Here is a 23,870-nt window from a genome sequence, read left to right as displayed (position 1 = left end):
TGTGGGCAGACTTGTGTTCATCATACATGTTGTTTATTTTTTAACGGTATAAATTAGAACACAGTAAAATAAGTGAATAACTAAATCAAGTCCTGATTTTGGCGCCCTCTATCTGAAAAAAAAAAAAAAATTGCAGCTATCACATAAGACTAGAGTCCTAAACAGAGAAAAAAACCGGTACTAGTTTTTTCTTAAGATGACTGTCTCCCAGAATTCTGTTTAGGAGTGACAGAAGCCCTGAAACACACTCCAAATCTCAACCTGTATGAATTTGCCTAAAAATCTGGGAGACAGTCATCTTAAGAAAAAACTAGTACCGGTTTTTTTCTCTGTTTAGGACTCTATTCTTATCTGATAGCTGCAATTTTTTTTTTTTTTTTTTCAGATAGAGGGTGCCAAAATCAGGACTCTAGTCTTTGTGTTGCTGCTACAATTTTGTTTAACTAGTCCGTTGATTACACCATGTTGTTATAGTCTCGCGTATTGTGACAAACTATGTTTTTGTGCTCTGATGATGCTGTTTATAACACCAGCGAAATATCAGCAATAAGTTAATAAATTTATTATTCACTTATTTTACTGTGTTCTAATTTATACCGTTAAAAAATAAACATGTATGACGAACACATAAGTCTGTCTACACGTTTAACAGATGAGAATAGTCAAATGAGTGCTCGTGTCACCAAATCATTCAAACTTGGTGTATGAAACAGTGCAGTGCTACCACTACATTGGATGAAGAGATAGAAATGCGTGAGAAAAAAGGTTCTACAGCTATTGTATAACCTGGATAAAAATTTGGCAGTTTGAAGAGATAGGATATCAGCATGTGTGCTAAAGTAATGTTTGACCATACTGCTCTAGTTCCTTGACATAGTTGTATCATTTGAGTCTTAGCTCAGGAAAGATTCCATAGGAATGGAAAGTATGTGTGATTAATCCCTTTGAACAAGCATGGTGCTGAGACTCATGCATCTAACTGCAGACATGTCACTATCTCTGGAGTAACTGTAAAGTTTTAGAGAAGTTAGTAACAAATGGGTTGACAAGCAAGATACACTTTGCAAGGACCAGCATGGTTTACTAAAGGGAAGTCATATTTTATAATAATGTTATGGCTGAGTTGGATAAAGAGAATGGCTGCACTATGATTCTGTTGGCCTTTGTTAAGGTATTTGATAGAGTACCACATGAAAGTTCTTGTATAAACTAGAGAATATGGGATTGGAATATAAACTGTTGAATTGAAATATAAAGTATTGGCTTTCTGACACCTATCTGTCAGCTGCTCACTGTGTGGCTGACAGACAGGTATCCAAAAGTGGCAGATGTGAAAAACTGCCAGATTTAAGGTGACCAGTGGAGTGCCCTAGGGATCAGTCTTTGGACCACAGTTGTTTAATCTATACATTAATGATATTGCAAAGGTGCTGACAGCAGATCTTGTTTGTTGATGATATAAAGATAGGCAGGGCAATCAGAGATGCTACTGATCTGCAGCATTTGCAGTGTGATTTTAATAGGCTGGAAGTGTAGACAAACAATAATGGGTATCAATTTGATGTTAGTAAGTGTAAAAGTATGCACTTTTAGCATGATGCAATATCCAACAGCATATGATATTGGTGCGATTATGCTTGGAGTTTGGTGGATAGAAAGTTGAAGTTAAAAGATTACATAACAAAAATTGAAAATACAACTCATGGATAATTGCAATGTTGATACAAATATTTACATGTAAGAATATGAAAGTCATTTTGCCTTGATACAACTGCACCTAGACTATTGTGTATTCATTTGGTCTCTGGGTTCCAAAGGGATAAAGAAGCTGTGGAAAAGCTGCAAAGAAGAGTTACAAAAATATTTGGATTATAGAATGTAGATTACAAGGATAGATTGAGAGTGTGTGAACTGCAGACACTGGTAATATGATAGAAGTTTATAAATCTTTGAGAGAGAGTGTGTTATGGGATATTGGTTGATAAAATTTTTCATTATAACGGGGCTTACAAGGAGCATCTGTGGAAATTAAATTTATGTGCAGTGAAAGAATTGGATAAGAACTAGATTTTTCTCTCACATAGCTGTGAGTGAGTGGAACAGCTTGCCTGTTGAAGTGAGTGTATCTAGTGGGAATGAATTTAAGAAAAAGGTACGACATCTAGTGTGGTTGATGTAATGCCTCCATTGATGAGTCCTTGACTCCCTGGAGGAATAATAATAATATTCTTTTTTGTTTGTTTGTTTTCTAAATCTGATATAAAAATCTTGTTTTTGAGAGAGAGTGTGTTATGGGATATTGGTTGATAAAATTTTTCATTATAACGGGGCTTACAAGGAGCATCTGTGGAAATTAAGTTTATGTGCAATGAAAGAATTGGATAAGAACTAGATTTTTCTCTCACAGAGCTGTGAGTGAGTGGAACAGCTTGCCTGTTGAAGTGAGTGTATCTAGTGGGAATGAATTTAAGAAAAAGGTACGACATCTAGTGTGGTTGATGTATGGCCTCCATTGATGAGTCCTTGACTCCCTGGAGGAATAATAATAATATTCTTTTTTGTTTGTTTGTTTTCTAAATCTGATATAAAAATCTTGTTTTATATCATCACCACCATGCTAAACTAGCAAATGTGAAAAAAAAAAAAAAAAAAAGAAAGAAATGTTTTTTTCGCAATAAACAAATATTTATCTTTTATAATGATCTATTACTGATGGTCAAAATTTGTCTCAATAAGTTGAAAGGAATGTCTGTGTTGGTAATAATTGTAGCATTAAATTTCAAAACAGGAATGTGTTGGTTTTTAATTTCAATTCAGTTTTCAATAAAACTGCTTCCTCCTGAAAAGTAGCCAAATCCAGATTCGTTAGTTTATCACAGTGGTGGCAATATGTGTATAAATAATTTTTTTAAAAATAATTTGTTGTGCTGCTTAAGCATATTTGGTATTTGTGTAATAAACAGAATTATATTAATTATAATTTTAATATATTTTCAGGGATGCATTTATATTTAAAATTCCAGAATCACCAGTATCAAAAAAAATGAAAATATCTCAAACTCGACAAGCTTCCAAATTACAGGAAACCAGTAAGCCATATCATTACATTTCATTATATTGTAAAATTTATTTACGTTATTTTATTTATTTATTTTATTTTAAAACAGAACTAAATTCATCTATTTGCAGGCATAGACTTCTGTGGCTAATTGGTTCAAAAGATATATTTCAGTGATTACACCACCTTTTTTTATTATTCAGTTATAAAACACTGAAATAATAGTTCCCGACAAGTTTCGTAAATCGTAGGATTTACATCTTCAGGGGGTAAATAGTATAACTTAAAATTTAAACAAGAGAATTAATAAATACAAATCATAACCGTCTGACTATTCATAAAACTCAAATAACAGAATGTAGATATATAACTTTATAAAGAGAACAAAAAACGGGTCTTGCTTTCCATACCACTTCCACTGGACATGATGTACTTTGGCATAAAACAGCGATGTCATACATAGAAAACAACAGTTATATAAGAAAATTTAAAGAAGCTGCTAATATGCTAAAAAACCCAACCCAATGCAATAAAAATCAAGGTTTAATTCTCCATCAAGTGTGGTCAGCTCTAATAAAAAAAATCTACCTCAATCTGAGCTCAGACTGTATGAACAAGAACACGTGACATCGTCCAGTATTGTTCAACATCAATAACGTTATATATCTGCATTCTGCTATTTGAGTTTTATGAATAGCCAGACGGGTATGATTTGTATTTATTAATTCTCTTGTTTAAACTTTAAGTTATACTATTTACCCCCTGAAGATGTAAATCCTACGATTTACGAAACTTGTCGGGAACTATTATTTCAGTGTTTTATATAACTGAATAATAAAAAAAATGTGGTGTAATCACTGAAATATATCTTTTAAATTCATCTATTTTATCTTAACTTGTGTCTTAACTTAACCTTACTTTACTTTATTCATTCAGTTCAAACTCTTTGTCTATGTCTCTACTCCAAACACAAGCCTGTCGAGGTTAATCCTTTTGTGACCTATTTCTGTCCCCCCCCCTTGCTATTAGACAAACTTAGTGATATTAGTAAGTCTAATGTGTGCAGTCTTCCACTCTCGCACAAAGTCAAATTAGGAAATTTATTTTTTATTTTCGACTGCACCACCTAATTTGATTGGATATTGTTTAAAAGATGGGGTGGGAAAAAACAGGAAATAATCACAAAACATATACTAATTCTCAAAAATGCAAGTCATGACTATTTGTTATGCCTGCAGGTTCGTAAATTTCTTTTTTAGAGATAGTGCATTGGTAATTACAAAAACACAACATTTTTTTTTTTTTTGTAAGACAATAATTACAAAGGACATAAATTATTGAGAAGTTAAACCACACAACCATTTAACACACAGAAGAATGTAAAATTCGTGCAATAAAGCTCACAGTGTATTTAACACTAAGTTAACTTATAAGGAAGTCTCTTGTGACATCGCTATACAAAATTTGTGCACTCTGATCACAAGTAACATAAACTCATCCTTTAAATGTAGCAACTTAAATCTTGTTTAGCTACATACTCCTTATTAGCACTATGTGTTTAATTGTACAATTAAACACATTCAATATCCAAACACACAAATAAATATACTATTCTCCCACAACACTTTTGATTTTAGAAACTGCCAGTTCACAAACACTTTAAGCAACACACACAATTCCGATACACACTTTAACAAAGATATAAAAGCTGTTGCTTACTCACATAACCAAGTGTGAACTGTCACAAAACTTTTACAGCACACCACCTCAGGATTTGACCATTCCTTTCCTGGACAATCTCTTCTTGCTGCTAGGACTTATGCTGGCGGTAGTTTTATAGAACCTTCTTCATCAAGATACTGCTGATATTGGAAGTTTTCAGATCAGATACTATCGACCCTCTACTACCTGGAGAACGGCCAGCTACAAGAGTACAGCTGGATATTCGGAGGCAGCTGACATCGGGAATACAGCCGGCACCTGTAGGAGAATGGCTGATGATCACGGGAACACAGCCTGACAACAACTGGAGAAAAGGAGAGCGAGCTAAGAGCTACAAGCTCCTTATGTACCATACTTATTCCTTTGTTCTCATGGTCTACTTTTCCTGGATGAGCCTATAGCATTATGACGTCATTGCTTCCTGTTTCATTAACAACATTTAGCCTCACAACCTTTGGCAGATATTTGTCATTGCTAATCTGGCTAATCCCTACCAAGCTTTACAATTAAGTCAACCTATATGCACTTTTACAGCAATTCTTATAACATTATATTCAGCACATAATATTTTCACATTACTTTTTAAATATTTGGAAATACTGAGAGAAATAAAAATTATGGAAAATCGGTTGCAAAATTTAAACATAGCAAATTATTTTTTTTCTATTTTGCAACAGATTTTACAATATGATACAGTTTGTAATTGCTTTTTAAAAATAAGATTTTTATGTATAAAAATTTGATCTCTCCCTCAGTTACTTCTCCCTCCTCCAAAGACACTATAAGCAGCCTTCCCCAAGAACAACAGAATATAGCATAATTTTGGGGTCTAAATCATCACTGTTGAGCTCTGCTGTTAGCGAATTCTTGCTCCATGCAAATGATTAACACAACTGAACTTCTTCTCCTTCTCAGGTACATCAGTCTGATGATTGGTTAGGATAACACTGCTACTTGACTAGGAAATAGGGATGATAGAGCGAGATAGTTTTTCATTGCCTTCCTTGCCAAAACAGTAAGTATTTGTCTGTAGATATCTGTGTTCATAGTGCCAGTTTATGTTTTGAGGATTGAAAAACCAGAGTTTAGAGGAGAAAAACCTTCCACCATCTGTATGAGACTGGCTAACTCACATTTTGATTGAAAAGCTCTGTAAAGGTTCTTCATGTCATAGACAGCATTCAAACTTTTTCCAACGAAAAAGCTCTGTCAGTACTAGCTGAGTTAGAGGCCCTAGAACTGAACTAAGTTTATATTTTTACCCGAATCCTGTGAAGTGCAGAAATCATCACTATAAAATTTGACTTTTATCACGTTATATCCCCTTTTTGTGTTTCAGTGTAATGTGAAAAACGTTTTGTATTATAATGATTAGCAGCCGTGAAACGGTTAAAAAAAAAATCTTACTAATATTAAATGTGAATATTTGCAAGTTGCAATTTTTAAACATATCTTACAAGGTAGGTTTCAAAAGTTTTCAGCCTGACATACCATGACATGACAGATAGTATCACCTATGGAGAGCTTAGTGTACCAGTTTCAACTATCTACCTGCGTCATTCAGTTGGAGGTACTGACTAATACATGGCACACTAAGCGGCTATAATGTTTGAAATTGAGTGCCGCACTGTGATAAAGGTTTTCACTAAAGAGGGGCTTTCTCCAAGTGCTATCAAACAGCGACTAGATGGTGTTTATGGGTAGTAGCTTCTCCTTAATAATCTGCTGTAAAGAAATGAGCTAAACAGTTTTACCTAGGGAGAAAGCATTGAAGATGATCCTCGTGATGGTCGGCCTGTGGAAGTGATGACTAAGGAAATGAGGTGAAAAATACATCCAAAGTGAAAAAATACAAGATATAAGAAAGTTATGCATATATTATATTATTATTCTGCTGGATTAGATTGAAAAGAACTTTCTCTTCTTTTTTTTTTTTTTTTTGCAGAAACTAATTCAGGAATATGGAATTTATTAGCATTATCTTTTCAACACTCAAGACGCATACAGTCAGGAATAAATATATATCCATACTTGAATTAGAAAAACCCATCAAAGGCTTGAAATGAAAGGCAGCAGGAGTAAATGACATTCGACCAGAAATGCTTAAGTATGATGGTATAAAAGTCTTACAGTGGCTGCACTGCATAGTTCAGAAGGAGTGGCCAGAGGGACAAATTCCCAATAATTGGAGTAGAGCTCTCATAGTACCCATATATAAAAAGGAAAATAAAACTGAATGTGAGAATTACAGAGGTATTTCCCTACTGAGTGTTCCTGGTAAGATTTATGCTAGTATACTTGAGAAACTGTTGAGAAGAATTGTGGAAGAAAAGCTTGGTAAAGAACAAGCTGGATTCAGGCCAAATAGAGGCTGTCAGGATCAGATCTTCGCTTTACGACAATTAGTTGAGAAAGCATGGGAATATAACAAAGATCTGTATTTAAGTTTTGTCGATCTGGAAAAGGCATATGACAAGGCGCCAAGAGAGAGAAGCTATTCAATATGCTACAGTTATATGGTGGTGTCAATGGGGCATTACATGAAGCAATACTTAGTCTTTATTTGAGTTGTAAATCAGCAGTTAGAATTGAAGGAAGTACAGGGAGATTGTTTAATGTTAAATCTGGTGTCAGACAAGGATGTACATTATCACCTCTGTTATTCATTATCTATATGGATTACATTATGAAGGAAAGTGGTATTATACCTGATATCAAAATTGGAGATGTTAATGTCAGTTCCTTGCTTTATGCGGATGATGTTATACTTCTAAATAAATCCGCTACAAGTCTGCAAGATTCTCTGACTAAATTGAATAACTGTTGTAATAGATATGGTATGAAGGTCACTGAAAATGTCGACTGTTGTGATTGGAGAACCTGTGGAACAAGTAAAACATTTCAGCTACTTAGGCACGATTTTTAATGAAGATGGTAAATTAAATATAGAAATATATAACAGAATCAACAAAGCTGGTATGGTAGGAAGTCAATTGAATAAATTCATATGGAATTAGATAGAAATTAGTCGGAACACTAAATTAGCTGTATACAAGACAGTGTTCAAACCAGTTTTAACTTATGGATCTGAGAGCTGGGTCAGAAGAAAAACACTTGACCAAAGACTAGAGACTGCAAATATGAGAGTCTCTGTTGAGAAAGATTAGAGGCGTGAACGGATGGCATCAATGGCAATATCATATTAAAAACGAGGACATTAGGAAAGAACTTGACATTGTCAGCATCCAGGAATGCGTTAGCAGAGCTATTTTCTGGTGGTATGGTCACTTAAACAGAATGGGCGAGGAAAGATTAGTAAAACAAGTGTTCTCTGCCAGGTTGGTAGGGAAATGACCCAGAGGAAGATCCAAGATATAGGTGGATTGATACGCTACAAAGATGCCTTAGATAATAGAAATATAAGATCTGATAATTGGAGTCTTGACAAGTAACAGACTAATTTGGAGGAAAATTGTAGGTAGGAAGTTGGTAATGATGTAAATTTTTCATGTAGTACTATCATATCCTGTACACCCCTTGAGGGTACATGGCAAGAATTTGATGATGGTGATCTTTTCAACACTGAATATGATGCTAGGAGAAAATATTCTGATCATGTTTGTTCAGGCTTGATAAATAGAAAGTTGCATGTTGTGTAGGCCGGTTTGCATTTGTAATTGATTAGAGCAACTGATATTCAGAAGGTTAAAAAAAAAAAAGATAATTTTGATAATATTTTTTAAATATTCCTACTCATGGTATTTCCTTATTGAAACATGTAAAAAACTAATTTTGAGAGACATGGTGGTTAGCAAAATTTAAGGACAAAGTGATAACATTACGTGTAAACTTCCAGAGATGATATTGACAACCTAATTGCAGAAGGTAAAAGGAGTGTTAGTTAGCTCATGTTATCTCTTTGTTCTCAAATTTTGCAGCTAATTGTAGAGTCTTTCATAGTTCTTTTCCTTGGGATAAGGGTGTAGATGGTGAGGTAGGAAAAAAAAGAAAAAAAAAAAACCTGCTAATGACTTTTATTCTCCAGGTATAGACAAGGTCATTTAGTCCTAAATTTTGAATTCTAGTGAGAAGCTAGACTCACTTAGCTTCTCGGTCAATCCTTAGCCACCCTTAGCCAATCACAGAATAACTGGCCCAAAACTTCGATGATTTTAATTGGCATCTAGAGAGGAAAGTATGACAGACTACTTCTCGCCATCTTGTGGTCCCCGATATTTCTCCTGCGTTATGAGAGATACGACATGTGGCAAATTATATTAGTTTAAAAAAATAGTTCTTTTACATAATTCATTTAATTTCAATATAAGCATGTTTTGCCACATGTCTTATCTCTCAATACGCAAGCGTGCAGTGGCACATAAAATTAGCCACTGACAAAAGGGCCTTTCTGTATGTGTTAAATCACTTGCACCAATGGTAACAGTAACCATGCTATAGCATTCTTCATGAGCAACTTACTGCTAAGAATATGCCAAATGAAATTACTAGTTATGAATGAAATAGTGCATTCCAAGGGCTTCCCTTTGAATGCATGTATTTTTAATGTTATAAGATTAAAAATACATGCATTCAAATGGAGAAATGGGCAATGAACACGTGTAACCTTTATTTCGTACTGAAGTTTGCTCCCTATCTCATCAAAAATTTTTAGCTGTTTCTGTCAATGCAACACTTGTTTGAAATCTACACCTCCATGGTAGTAAAGTCGAGTGTTTTACCTCTCCAAATGCATGCACGATTTCTCCTGCTTTGACTTTCTGGCAATACCTACCCAATATTTTCAGCATCTTGAGTCTTGCATTGCAAGGGAAAGATTTTGCCATCTGTATTGTTCATAATAAAGTAAGAGCAGTTTGTATAAAAATGGAACTGTGGCATAAATGCTTCAACAGTCATCTAGTTTCAACTCTGATTTCATGCTTCATCATCATCATGCAGCTTCCTCAGTCAGAGGGTGTAGCACCTTCCTTTGGTGGCTTTCCTTTTTGTTTCTGCAGAGCCATGTGATCCTGTCTATGATCTTATATCTTTAAACCATGTCCTTCGTTTTTTGCCTCTTGATCCTTTTCCCATAATTTTTCCTTCTAAAACTGTTAGTATCCACTGTCCTGCTGATCCCCTCAATACATGTCCTGTCAGTCTCATCTCATCTTTCTTTGGATCATTTCTTGTAATAAAGATCTCTGTGTTCTCATTCTCTGTAGGACATCTGTATTTGTTGCATAATCTGTCCATGAGATTTTCAGAGCCTTCCTATAGCACCATATTTCAAAGGCATTGTCTGTTGTCTTACTCTCTTCTTGAATATCAAGGTCTCACTTCCATATATGAAAACTGGCCACACTAATGTTCTTATCATTCTTTTCTTTGTCTCGATACCCACAGAACTTCTGAGCAGATCTTTATTTTTCCAGAAGGCATTTTTAGCTATGGCTGTTCTTATTTTTATTTCTTTATCTTGCTTTCCATGCTTACTTATGGAGAAAAAATTTCTAACTTGATTATTGAAGACTTCAAAGTGAGTCATAAAAATTTTCCAGAGATGGGATTTGAGTGGCTCAGGAATCCTGTTATATGGATGGAATACAGAAAGAATGTTAGGGAAGCTTCTGTTGAAAGAGGTGGATAGCTATGTGGAACTAGCATCAGATATGTCACTGAAGATCTTTTTCAGGGAGAAAAGCTTGACATGCTTTTGGTTTCATATATAGTTGGAATATCCTGGACTTGTTGACATAATAGTGAAGTTATGTTGATAAGTCGGTAAACAAAAAACAGAAATTAGCTATATACAGAGCCAGATATGAGACTGAACTCTATAGCTTCGGAACCTGACATATGTTACTGTTGTTTGAAAGAAAGCAGTACTATTCTTCCCATTAATATATATAATATATTTTGTATTTCTTTATACATACATAATTCCTTGAATTCCTGAACTTGAATAAACAATTACTTTACAAGTATCACGTTGGTATAATTCACATTATATTCTATTTCTATCCTAGTTTTCCTCCAACTTAATTTTCAGCTGAAAAATATTAAGGTTGGGAATTATCAGAGGAGACCCTTCATATGCTGCCTCTAATTTTGCACTTAGAGGTAGCATACAAAGGGTCTCCTCTGATAAAATATCACCTGTCAGTAAAGGGTGGAGATAGACTGCTCAGTTTTATCAAAATGGGCTGTAGCCAGGAATGTTTGAGAAATGCACTTTACATTACTAAAGGTCACTATTATTAGTTCAATAAACAGTGTTAGTGGTAACCAATCAATATATGAAATTATTGCCTGGAATAAGGGAATGCCGGAGAACTTAAAACAGAACTTATATGGGTCTGTCGTCCATATCCTTGAGATTTTTAAGCCATCATTATTGTGATTAGCATAATTGATTAGAATTTCACAGGCTCCTTTAAATTTGCATTCAAACCAAATGCAATTTAGATATGAATTTTACAGGGCAAATTTCTGCCCAGTATCATGCACTCTTTGCTACATTCTGGTTACTTCTTGTTGTGTGGGCAAAATAATTTTCTTACCTACAAAAAGAAGGTATGTCCATAAACTTGCCCTTGTCCTAACTTTTGTATGGAAGCTTTTAAGCGGTGTATTCTAGATTCCTTTATATATATAAAAGAAAAAACAGGATCGAAATTATCCTATTTCATCATACTCGCAATGAAAATCATCTATAGGCCTTGCAAACATGTATTCCATGTTAGAATTTTTTTTCTGCTGTTTGTAGGTTGGAGAAAGCAGAAAATGTCCATTTATTCAACTAACCTAGCATAGTAAATGAAACAGCATAGGACATTCATTTTGATGAAGAATAGTGCATACTTTAAAGATAAAGGAGATAAAATGCAACTTTAAAGTAATGTACGTATTAATCTGATTGTCCAAGTTGACACTGTATCCACTTTTCAACAAAGGCTGTAGGTTTGAATCCTGCCTTGGGGATTGCCAGAACTGACAGCATTGTTTTCTTGGTCACTTTTCCTAATGCTATTCATTTGCAGTAGTTGAGCGTTGCCTGTCATCTGTCCACATCTGCAATTTGTTGTTTCCAACCGCTTTATTCAGTTCTAGTACTACTCCTTTAAATCACCATAATCCTTTTAGTTTCTTTCTGCATTACTGACTTTTCATTGTTTATTTTCCTCTCTTCAAGCACCAATAACTTTCTTACTTATTGTCTTGTATATCCAGATGCTATATGATCAGCGATTCCATGATTATCTTAGTTCATCCACTTCACTCACTCCTAGATTGCCGCTTACTTGTAGGTCATCCTCAATGATATCTTTCCAACATTTTTTTTCATTAGCTTTCAGTTATTATTGCTTTTTCATGTTAAAATATTGCATGCCATATTTTTGTTTAGAAATTATATGATTTGTAGTTCATTGAAATAGTATCAAATAATGATTGATCTGCAGTCTGGATCAGTAATAATGCAACAGTTACAGAGCCTTTAAGTTTGGCTGATGGTGTCTCACTGATACCATAAAGCAAGAATCATCTATTTTCATTTCAGTCACGAAACAGGAAAATTAAGCTGCCTATAAGTATTATAGTTAGCATTTCCAATAAATAAATTTTTAATCAAATTCATTATTCAATATTCCCATTCATGTGCTGTCTCTTATCCTAGGAGGTTGACTACAATGATGTGACTCATGGTTAAATACAGGCATAATGACATGTGATGAGGACCCTATCTCTTCCACATATTGTTGTAAGTATTCATGCTGTAAATCTGCTGTGTTCTCTGGGCTGGTTTGCCTGTTTTAAGGGATGAAAAACCCAAGTTTCAAGGTGGAAAAAAAACCTCTACTTCTGTGTGAGTACTGCAACTCACCTTTAGTCAAATGAGACCAGATAAAGGTTCCTCACATCATGGACGTGAATCAAACTCGGGTCTTTCTGATCTAAGGGCTTTGTCTATACCAACTGAACTACAGAGGCTCTAGTTCAATATTAACCTTATACATATGTATATACAGTACATATATAATAAACAAATCTATTATTTAAAAAACAGTAATTATACTTTTTTCATAATATAATTTAATTAACAAAATAAACTGGTAATTATGCACACAAATATTAAAATTGGCACAGTCTAATTAAATACTGTAGTACACTATACATTTTATTCTTCTAATGCCTTTACTCCTTAACTAGGTGTGCAGTCATAATATATTATTGTCCTAAGTTTATTTTCAGAGTTCATAGCAATGCTTGAATTTTACACAACAAAAATTATCTTAATACTGCTATTTAAAATATACAATTATCTTGCAAAGACCAGATAATGTGATTAAATGCATCATGAAAACTGTCTCTTTTGCACCAGTAAAATTTTAGTTAGACATTTTAAGAATTTGTGATTAATTTGTGTAACTGGAAAATATTCTTAGTTAATATTCAAAATATTGTGGACTCACAAATGCAAGAATTTCAAATAATTTTGAAAAAAAACATTGGCTATAACGAGAGATTGAGTGAGTGAGGGTAATAACAAATCCAAATGTGAAAGTTCATTGAAAATTTACTCTGCCTCAATCAGGCCATTCATTTAGTAGTTGTTAGTATATTTTATAAATATCTAATAAATATATTTAAAAAAGTGATAATTTTCATGAGTGAAATTGTATAGTCCTGGGAACAGATAAATAGCATTGACTCAGAAACTCTACTTAAATACAAACAACTGGGAGGTACTGACAGTATCAGAAGTCTTTTTTGTGATCTAAGATATCGGTATATCAGCAAGGAAATCTTGTCACAACACTGAGGATTCCTTGCTGATACAATTAAGCTGTTTGATTTCATCATAGATTGAGACTACTTTAACCATAAAAACAAAATTCACAAGCAGTTGAGGGTCTATGGTGAATGCTCTCCCACTCCTTAGCTAAAGAGCAGCCACAACCTTCTTTCTGGATATGCTATATAGATGACATTTCTACTATATAGCCACATCCCGAGAATCTCTCTCTTCATTAGTAAATAAGGACTGAATGTCAAAGTTTACCTTCATATTTGTAGTTTGTAAGTACAGATTTCTTATTTTTGCTAAGAATTCTGGTTACCTATTTTTTGTAAATGAGCAGAAATGGACAGTGAAAGAGTGCTCCACAATAGGTGGAACAGTCAGTACAGTTCTACTGTTGGTCCAATAAGTTGTATGTCTGATTCTTTCCACTGTACATAGCAATACACATGCCTGAAAGGAAGTATACTGTGAATTATGGGATACTGAGGCAATTGATGTGAAGTCAATAGCCATTGTATAAAAGCAGCCTAGTCACGAAGATACTTTCATGCAAACTTTGTGTGCTTGAGTAAAGGGTTAAAACAAGAGTATAATTTCTTATCTAGTATAATTTAAAATCATTTAAACCAAAAGGGAAACGAATGATTTTCACAATATTGCAGCAAAATGCAAAGAAAAAAAAACCAAAAAACAAGATATAAATGGATTTCTAAATTTAGAAGAGTAAACTTATTTTGGTGTATGCATAAAGATAGATCAAATTAGCTCTAACCAATATATAAATCATCTTGGAAGTAAAGTATTAACATTGATAGAAGCCTAATAATAAAGTTTTAAGCTCTTCGAGTGTACATACTAAAAAATTAATGATAACATTAAATATTTGTATGAATACCTGTGCACACTGTCTTTTTGGCAAGTGCAGATAAATGTATGCATGTTTAGTCAGCAATATCTGAGATGCAAACTAGTTGTTCAACCTGTTTTTTATCCAAAGTTTGAGAAGTGCTTAAATGTACAGTAAATTGCAAGCATTTCTGATTTGCTCTTCATCATTAAGTGGTTGTAAGAGTAGTGTCATGGAAGAAAGAAGAAACTAATATTAAAGGTTTGATTGCTTGTAGATTAATGTTCTACAAGTGTCTCAAGCATTTGGAGAGAATTACTGTTACTAAGTTCTTATAATTAACAGAAAACTCTCAAGGTTAGATTTTTTCTTATATTTTAATTTGATTACATAATAATAATAATAATAAAAAATGTTGAGAAAAAGCTCATCTTATCTGTTCTTCTTCTCTACATAGTGCATATCATTCTGAAAACACATTTCACTTTTTTTTTTTTTTTTTTAACCTTGCTGAAGATATAGTCCCTAACAAGTCTTTGCTAGATAGTTTAATAAAGAATTTTGATTCAGTTGACCGTCACTGTATTAAACTTGTAGGGGACCACAGAATAGTTTGCCATATTTGAATTTCTTTTAGCATTTTACCTATGTAGCTTTTGTAGGAACTTGTCAGTGGTTGGCTTTAGTGATTTAGTTTATTATAACGGTGTTTGCTATACTGCAGGTTGAGTGTACTTATGATAGTGCACAGACAAAATTAGCTAACTAAACAAGACCAAACTCTAAATTAAGGGGATAAAATAGCCATTTAGCTTTTCATCTTAATTAAGACCAAACTCTGTTTTTGTCTAAACTGAAATCAGTGTAACACAGTATGATGCAAAAAAAATAAATAAATACTGAATAACTACAATGATACATGTTATGGAGTAAACAGGTTTATTAACAAAGAAATACGTTTATACATGATGATATGTATATCCACAACTATTGATGGAATCTTGATCGAATTAAAGCATTAGCGATGGTAGATTATGTGCTGGAAATGGGCGCCTTGTCTTTCAAGACAGGCTTTGTAGTGCATGTGAAGGTTCTCTGTCATCTTGGAGAACAAGAGTTGGGACATTTGCTAGACATATTGTGTAATTTTATCCCTTAGTTCATCAAGGTGTAAAGGTAGATCATGGTGGAATACCCATTCCTTCAACATATCCCAAACAGAGGCATCAAGTGATATGAGATCAGGAGAATGTGAAGGATACAGGAATTCTGTGAACCTCGAAATGAGCCTCCTGGGAAAGTGTTCTGATAATTAGGCTCTAGATAATTAGACTCTCATCTTCTGTGACTGGTTGCTCTATTCTGTTGGAATACCTCTGCATGAAATGGAATGCGTTTTTTGCGACAAATAATATACAACTCTGAGTGAACTGAACCAACACATTCTCGATGTAGTGTTCACTATTCAAGGTCATGGTTACACCACCCTCTTCAATGACGCAGGACCCAATTATGCCATGGTTGGAAATCACACACTATGTGTTGACCTCGCCGTGAAGAAGTTTCTCTTGGAAAAATTCAGGTCTCGAGAAACCAAGAAACTTGTAGGTTCATCTGTTTACATGACTGCATAATTTTATCCCTTAGTTCATCAAGGTTTAAAAGAATGGGTATTCATGGTGGAATACCCATTCCTTCAACATACCCCAAACAGAGACATCGAGTGATGTGAGATTAGGAGAACATGAAGGATACAGGAATTCTGTGAACCTCAAAATTGAGCCTCCTGGGGAAGTGTTCTGATAAATAGGTTCTAGAACCATATGATATGTGACTGGTTGCTCCATTCTCATGGAATGTGTTTTGCATGACACATCCTATGGTAATCCTGAGCAAACAGAACCAACACATTCTCAATGTAGCATTCACTATATTCAAGGTCAGTTACACTGCCCTCTTCAATGAAGTAGGGGCCCAATTATTTCCATGGTTGGAAACCGCACACTATGTGGTGACCTTCTCGCTGTGAAGAAGTAGTTTCTCTTGGACAAAATTCAGGTCTCGAGAAACTAAGAAACCTGTAAGTTCGTCTGTTTACGTGATTTCTTAGATGGAAATGTGCTTTGTCCAAGAACCAGACATTATGGTGGAAGGATGGATCTTCATAGACATGTGCCTACACATGCACAGTATTCCTGCTGTGCAGCGTAATTGTTGTTAAACACTGACTTGGACCATTTACTCTGCCAACTTCATATGAATGAAAATTTTGCTCAACAGTAACATCTTTTCTTCCAACGTCAACACCTAAATGTAATGGCCTAGACTCGGCACATGCTGTTCTATTAATGTGCATGTTGTCAAATGGCATATAAGCCCAGTAGTTTTTTTTTTTTTTTTTTTTTTTTTTTTTTTTTTTTTGTGCCATACTGTAGTTGCCATGGTTACATTTTAAGTAACAGCTTTGAACTTAAAAGTTTAAACTTTTTTTTTTTAAATTTACTAATTGCTAACATAATCTTAAATTAATATGATATGAACTTCACTTTTTTTTTTAAATCCTTTAGAACCTCATGCTACTTGTTTGCAAACTGGGCCACAAAATGCTGATTCTCAGTCAAATATCAGTGTGTCAATGCAGAAAAGAGTAAGTTAGAAATAATCTTTTGTACATACTCTGCTGATAGTGTTTATCTGATAGATGCTTAGTAACTTTTCATGTTGTCATAAAATTGGACTTGAATATTGCACAGATATGTCATGTTTTAGCCCATTAATAGATACATGAATTTCTCTAAGACGGCAATCAACCACAAAGTATATCATAATTCTTTCTTGGAGACTAAATTCTTTTCAAAATTTGTCATATAATAAAGTTTATAGAAATTAAATAAAAGTATTACTACTAACTTCTCACTCATTCTAACTTTATAGTACAAAATTTGTATATATATATATATATATATATATATTCTAATTCTTTCTTGGAGACTAAATTCTTTTCAAAATTTGTCATATAATAAAGTTTATAGAAATTAAATAAAAGTATTACTACTAACTTCTCACTCATTCTAACTTTATAGTACAAAATTTGTATGTATATATATATATATATATATATTCTAATACAGGAAGTCCTCATTATCCAAGAGTTTGCTTTATACTGATTTTTATATCTGTTGTTCCATGTCTTAACCTGTGAGGCATTGAATCCAGTTATCTAACATCAGAAAGTTTTTGCTGATCATCAAATCATTTTTTAGGTTTGCTGCTGTAATTTTTTACAGCCTAACTTTATTCCCAGTTGTTGCACTCTACACTGTACTTTACCTGGGATGCTTCAAACATATCCCATAACATGTTCACTTCACACCTGCATTTGGCACCACATAATTTATACATAGTTACTCGGGCCACTACTAGTGCAGTGCCATTTCTCATTTTGTTTTAGTGAGTTACATCAGTCTCAGCTGTTGATAGCCATCTACTATAAACATGAAATGATTTTTGCAATTTTGATTTCATTCCTGAAAATTTAAATATTGTTGAAAGATTAGTTTCAGTATGTTATTATTATTCACCTCCATTTAGTAAACTTGAGTCTGTCTGGAATTGGTAATAGCATGACCTCTAAATTTCCACTTTATACCTTTTTAAAGTACATGTAATGCTACTACCAAATGCGTTAAGAGGTCAATTTTAGATTCAGTATAATATATATACTGTATATAATATATAGTGAGTTAAATGACTTACAAACTTCTTGGGTAAATGCCTGGTGAGTAGGTTAGACTAAATTGATGCTGAGGAGGTGGAGATAAATAAAAGGAGAAACTAAATTTTAATTCATTCACTGAGGTACTTGTTGCAATATAATTTCTGCATGGGATGGGATGCAACAGATTATTACATGCACTTTTTATAGAAACAAAAGGTATGCATGTAGAAGGGGAAAAATCTATTTGTTTCAGCTTGTATAAATAACTGATAATTATGATAGTCTAAGTAATTTAAATATATCATCTCCAAATATAATGTTTACTATAAATGTGCTTCAAGCTGTATTAATGAGATATGAATTATTTAAATACTATACTACCAAATCCTATTACCGAAACACACCATATGTAGAATTTTTATTGCAATTCTAAGTAAGGTGCTATATCCTGACAAACTATTTCAAAATAATCGAGGGAAATTTATTCTGTGAGCTTTGAAGATTATCCTTTTTTTTTTTTTTTTTAATTTTACCACTGGGGTAAAAAAAAAAAAGGGAAATAAGAAGTGACTTTATTTGATACAGAATACAGAATTTGTGATACCATCTTACAGGATTTAGAATTTTCTTTTCTAAATTATATAAAATAATCATGCACTTTTTTTTTTTTTAAATAAAAGTAACAGTTGCTGGGGAGATAAGAATGAAATTCTGTTCATCGGCTTAACTTTTGCATTTAACATCTGTATATAAAAGTTTAATGAGTTGATTGATAATTCGAATGCACATGCAAATTTTTCTTTTCATAGAGTTTATATACGAACTCTTCTTTTCTCAAAACAGCATTTAATTAAATTTAAAAAAAATCTTCAGTTGTAGAAAATATAAGTGGTCACAGCAGTTTATGCAGTGCTACTTCAATATTTCTTAAGTTAAGGTAGGGAGAACACTATTACATCTATATTTAGTGTCATCTGGTTTAAATGCAGTTGCCAGTATTTAGGTACCAATAGAAGATAAGGATGACTATGTCAATGATAAAGTTCATAAAAGAACTGGAACACTTTACCTGGGAAATGCATAAAATTAGTTTTGGACAACTTCAATAAAATAGGAAAAGAAACAAGATGTAGACTGCTGATTTAGTCCAAATAGTCTGAATGATATTAGTTATGACAATGGGATTAGAGCAATTAATTTGACATACAGAGGACATATAGTTAAGTAGCACATACTTTCTCAGGCAAAATATCCATAAACAGGCTTGATTTTTCCAAGATGGAACAGTAAGTAACCAAATTTTGAAAATTCTCCATTTCGAGATGTGAACAGAAATAGAAATACTAATTGATATAATATTAGAAAATGTGAGAATGTAAAGATACGATGACAATGATGCAGAAAAGATAGAGCAGGAAATACAATATTCATTATCTTTTATAACTAAAGAGAAGCATAGAAAATAGATGTGCTCAAATCAAAAAATATTATTACTTGTTATGTAAAAGAAACTTTTCCAGCCAACAGAAAGAAAAACAGGTGGTTTAGTAATGTATTCAGACCATAAAGTAATGTAACTAGGAATTATCACCAGGGAATACTGAGAAACTATAGGAGTTACAGAAATTTAACTAGTGAAATACCGCATCAAGAGAAAAGGCTGATTGAGAAAAAAATTAATTGAAGAAATTGAAAATGCAAATTACTTAGGCTCTTCAGATGCAGTGAGATGCTTAAAAGAGGACTTAAACAATAAACTCAAGTACTGGCTAATAACTAAGAAGATTTAATCATCAAAGGAAAAGAAATTGTTGAATATGGTATGGTGACTCCATTTTAAAATTTGCACTTGCCGAGGGAGTCACCACTTTCCTGCAAGCAAAAATTAAAAATATGATAAGCGTAATTGAAAGCCAAAAAAGAAAAGTAAAAGAGATGGTAGTTCTGGTAGTTACAAATAATTTAAGTAGTGACAAATATAGTATGAGAGAAGATATGAAAGGTCTGTTAGAAGAAGTGAGAAAGAAATGTGAGAAAGTAAAAATTATTGGATTACTATTGAGATATGACCGTACTGAGTTAAGGTGGGCAATGATAGCAAATTATTTCACGCGCAGACTGTATAGAAGAATGGATGTAAGTTTTTAAATGTGTGGGGGCGTGTTTGATGGCAGAAAAGACTTGTATAAGAAGGATAGGATAGCCTGCACGTAAATTCATTTGGCATCAGAAGTTGGAGAAATTACTTCTTGGTATGAGACCTAATGCAGAGAGTCAGGGAAACCAAATCATTATAGGAGGAATGGGGAAAATGTGTGTGAAAGTTCAGCTATGGTGTGCAAATGTGATAAAGATATGAATGTCTTTCAACATGGTTATGTATGTGGCAAAGAGGTGGGAAAAATATACTTTGGGTTCAGACCTTTTAAGGCTAATATTATATTAGCAGGGGGATTATGCTACAAGAAACTGAAGAGGCAAGGGATCTTGGCATATTAGTGGATAGGAATTTAAAGTTCAAAGGTCGCATAGCAAACGTTCCAAATACAACTTTTGAGAATAATTGCGATGTTAAAGTGAACCTTGACATCTAAGGATAAGGAAGTCATTTTGCCTATTTATAAACCTTTGATAAGACTGCACCTGGATTATTGTGTGTAGATTTGGTCTCCCAGGTTCCATGGGGATAAAGAAGCTGTAGAAAGGATCAAAGAATAGTTAAAAATTATATCTGGATTGTGGGATTTAGATGATGAGGACAGATTACGAGTATGTGTATTGCAGATATCAATTGATGAAATATTTCATTATATGGAAGGTGGGGAGAGAACACGGGGTCATCCATGGAAGTTAAATTTATTTGCAGCCAAGAAAGGGGTAAGAGCTAGGTTTTTCTCCCAGAGAGCAGTGAGTGAGTACAATAATTTGCCCTTAGGGGTAGTGAGTGCATCTAGTGTGAATGAATTTAAGGGAGGGTATGATAGCTGGTTTGGATGATTTATAGCCTCTCTCGATGAGTCCTTCACTCCCTGGAGGTCTCAGATAATAATAATAATAAAAACAGATTGCCAGCATCACCTGAAAGAAACCTTACACCTGAGGTGCAGTATTTAGAAAGAAATGTTTAAGAGCCTAAAGTTGAGGAACTCTCTTTGACTCTAGTAAAGAATGTTATTAAAACACTAAAAAATAACATTGGGGGTGCTTAAGGGTCAGAGATATATAACTGAGAGGAGACTTCCACATAGCCTTTAAAGGAATGCGGAGAACCTACCAGGGTTTCTGACCAAATGTCCAACCCTCACCTTTTGTGGTGCACCCTGTTAGGTATCTATCTGGATACTGAACGAACAAGGATGGGCTGAAAATTCGGGATTTAGCTGACCAAATTATATTTTCTTATTGGCTTAAACCAAAATATTAAATGATGGTACAACATGACAAAATTTCATGCCGGCTGAGAGGTCGTCCAGTTAAACAAGGCCCCTGTTGTTTTTGGCAGGGAACCAGGGCAAACAGCGAATAGTCAGCTACTTGAACAAATCCTAAAACCCATCCCAACTCAGCATCACCAGACTTCAAGATCGGTACTATCAACATAAGAAGCCTGAATTGGAGCTAGCTGAGGAATTGGATATGTACCAGATCGACATATTAGGGGTGACTGAAACAAAAAAAGGCAAAAACTGGCGAGATCTTTCTGAGCAATAAATACAAAATGTTATATTCGGGCAATGACAATCAAGGAAAAGAAAGAGTAACTATAGTATTCAACACTAAATAGGAAGTTAATCTTCTTGAATGGCAGGCAGTCTCAAGTAGAGTGATGTGGGCGAATATGAGGATGGGGAACTGGACAATGAGACTTATTTGTGCCTATGGTCCCACAGAAGGTTCTGCTAAGGTAGAAATGGAGGAATTTTTTGAGGTTTTAGAGAAAGCAACTGATACAATGAAAAAGGAAAAGTTGGTCCTTGTTGGGGATCTGAATAGCAGAGTAGGAAATGATTGTCAAACATACAAAAATATTTTGGGAAAATTTGAAGAAAAGAGCAAAGCTAATAATAATGGCAAATATCTGTTCGATTCCTGCTCAGGACATGGACTGTTATTACTAACACAACATTCGAACATAAAAATGTGCACAAATTCCCATGGACAGAAGATGCAAGGAATAAGAAAAGTCTCATTGACTATGCTATTATTTGATTGTGATGTTTTCTCTCTGGTGCAGGACACCCAGAGTGTACAGAGGATTTGAAATTGGAAGTAATCACCATTTAGTCTTGAGCAGCATAAAATCAAATATCATACTGAAAACAAGAACATGTAAGAAAGTTTTAAAGTGAATAAAAGTTGAGCAGCTCTCAGATGTGAACTGCAGACTAAAATACAAACATCATTCAAGAAAATATGCAAGAGTTTGAGAACAGGAACCAAACATTGGAGATTCAGTGGCAAGCCCTGAAAAAAACACTGATTGATTCATCCAGAGAGGCATGTGGTGAGGTTTTCTGCAAGGATAGAAATATCAGAACTCCATGGTGGATACAGGAAGTTAAAGAGGCAGTGAAAGAAAAGAAGAAAGCATATGAAAAGTTCCTGGCAAATATGTCAGCTTGTGCTATTAGAGAATACAGAGACAAATGTAAGAAAGCTGAATACTGTGTAAAACTGGCTAAAACAAAAGTCATGGAAGGACTTTGATAAGAACATAGAAAGTAAATATCAAGAATGTGGCAACATATTCTGGAGGTTGTTGAAGAAGCTCAGAAATGGAGGAAAGAGTGCTGTAAAAGAAATTAAAGATGATTAAGGTGAAATGAAAACAGGAGAAAAAGATATCCTTGAATTATGGAGTAATTACTTCGAAAAATTGCTAAATGAAACAAACAGTGATAGCACAGTGGTAAAAAAACACTCAACAGGCAAACAGTCAGGAATACATATCCATTCTTGAAGTAGAAAAAGCCATCAAAGGCTTAAAATGTGGAAAGGCAGCAGGAGTAGATGATATTCGACCAGAAATGCTAGTATGAGGTATAAAAGTCTTACAGTGGCTACACTGCATAGTTCAGAAGGCCTGGACAGAGAGATATATTCCAGATGATTGAAGTATAGTTCTCACAGTGCCCATATATAAAAAAGGGGTGCTTAAGAATCAAAGCTGTATAACTGAGAGGAGACCTCCACATAGCCTTTAAAGGAATGCAGAGAACTGACCAGGGCTTCTGACCTAATGTCACCCTCTCGTGGTGCACCCTGTTAGCTATCTACTTGGATACTGAACAAACCAGGATGGGCTGGCAATTTGGGATTTAGCGACCAAATTGTATTCTTATTGACTTAATACAAAATGATGGTATAACATAACAGAATTTCATGCCTGTTGGGGCGTCGCCTGGTTAAACAAGGCCCCCTGTTGTTTTCGCCAGGGAACCAAGGCAAACAGCGAAAAGTCAGCTACTGGAATAAATCTAAAACACACTCCACCCTAACTCAATATCAACAGAGTTAAAGATTGGTACTATCAACATAAGACTCCTGAATGGCAAAGAAATGGAGCTAGCTGAGAAATTAGATAAGTACCAGATCGACATAATAGGGGTGACTGAAACAAAAAAGACAAAAACTGGTGAGATCTTTCTGAGCAATAAATGCAAAATGTTATATTCGGGCAATGACAATCAAGGAAAAGGAGAAGTAGCTATAGTATTCA

At 34.1% G+C, this 23,870-nt stretch overlaps 1 protein-coding gene across 1 annotated transcript in view; it reads left to right on the top strand.

Moving 5' to 3' along the window:
* The window catches only part of LOC150110527 (uncharacterized), a 204,937-nt gene that overhangs the window by 149,095 nt on the left and 31,972 nt on the right, over positions 1–23,870 (top strand). The window contains exons 7-8 of the mRNA XM_090394539.1: positions 2,998–3,089; positions 17,001–17,080. Of these exons, the coding sequence (XP_090250665.1) occupies positions 2,998–3,089; positions 17,001–17,080 (172 nt within the window). The remainder of the gene's footprint in view (positions 1–2,997; positions 3,090–17,000; positions 17,081–23,870) is intronic.

The sequence above is a fragment of the Typopeltis vanoorti genome, chromosome 1, assembly GCF_054136105.1.
Source record: "Typopeltis vanoorti isolate ZY-2024b chromosome 1, IOZ_Tvanoo_1.0, whole genome shotgun sequence".
In the NCBI taxonomy this organism is placed as follows: domain Eukaryota; kingdom Metazoa; phylum Arthropoda; class Arachnida; order Uropygi; family Thelyphonidae; genus Typopeltis; species Typopeltis vanoorti.
Note: the sequence above shows the minus strand (reverse complement) of the source record. Positions and strands in the feature narration are given on the sequence as shown.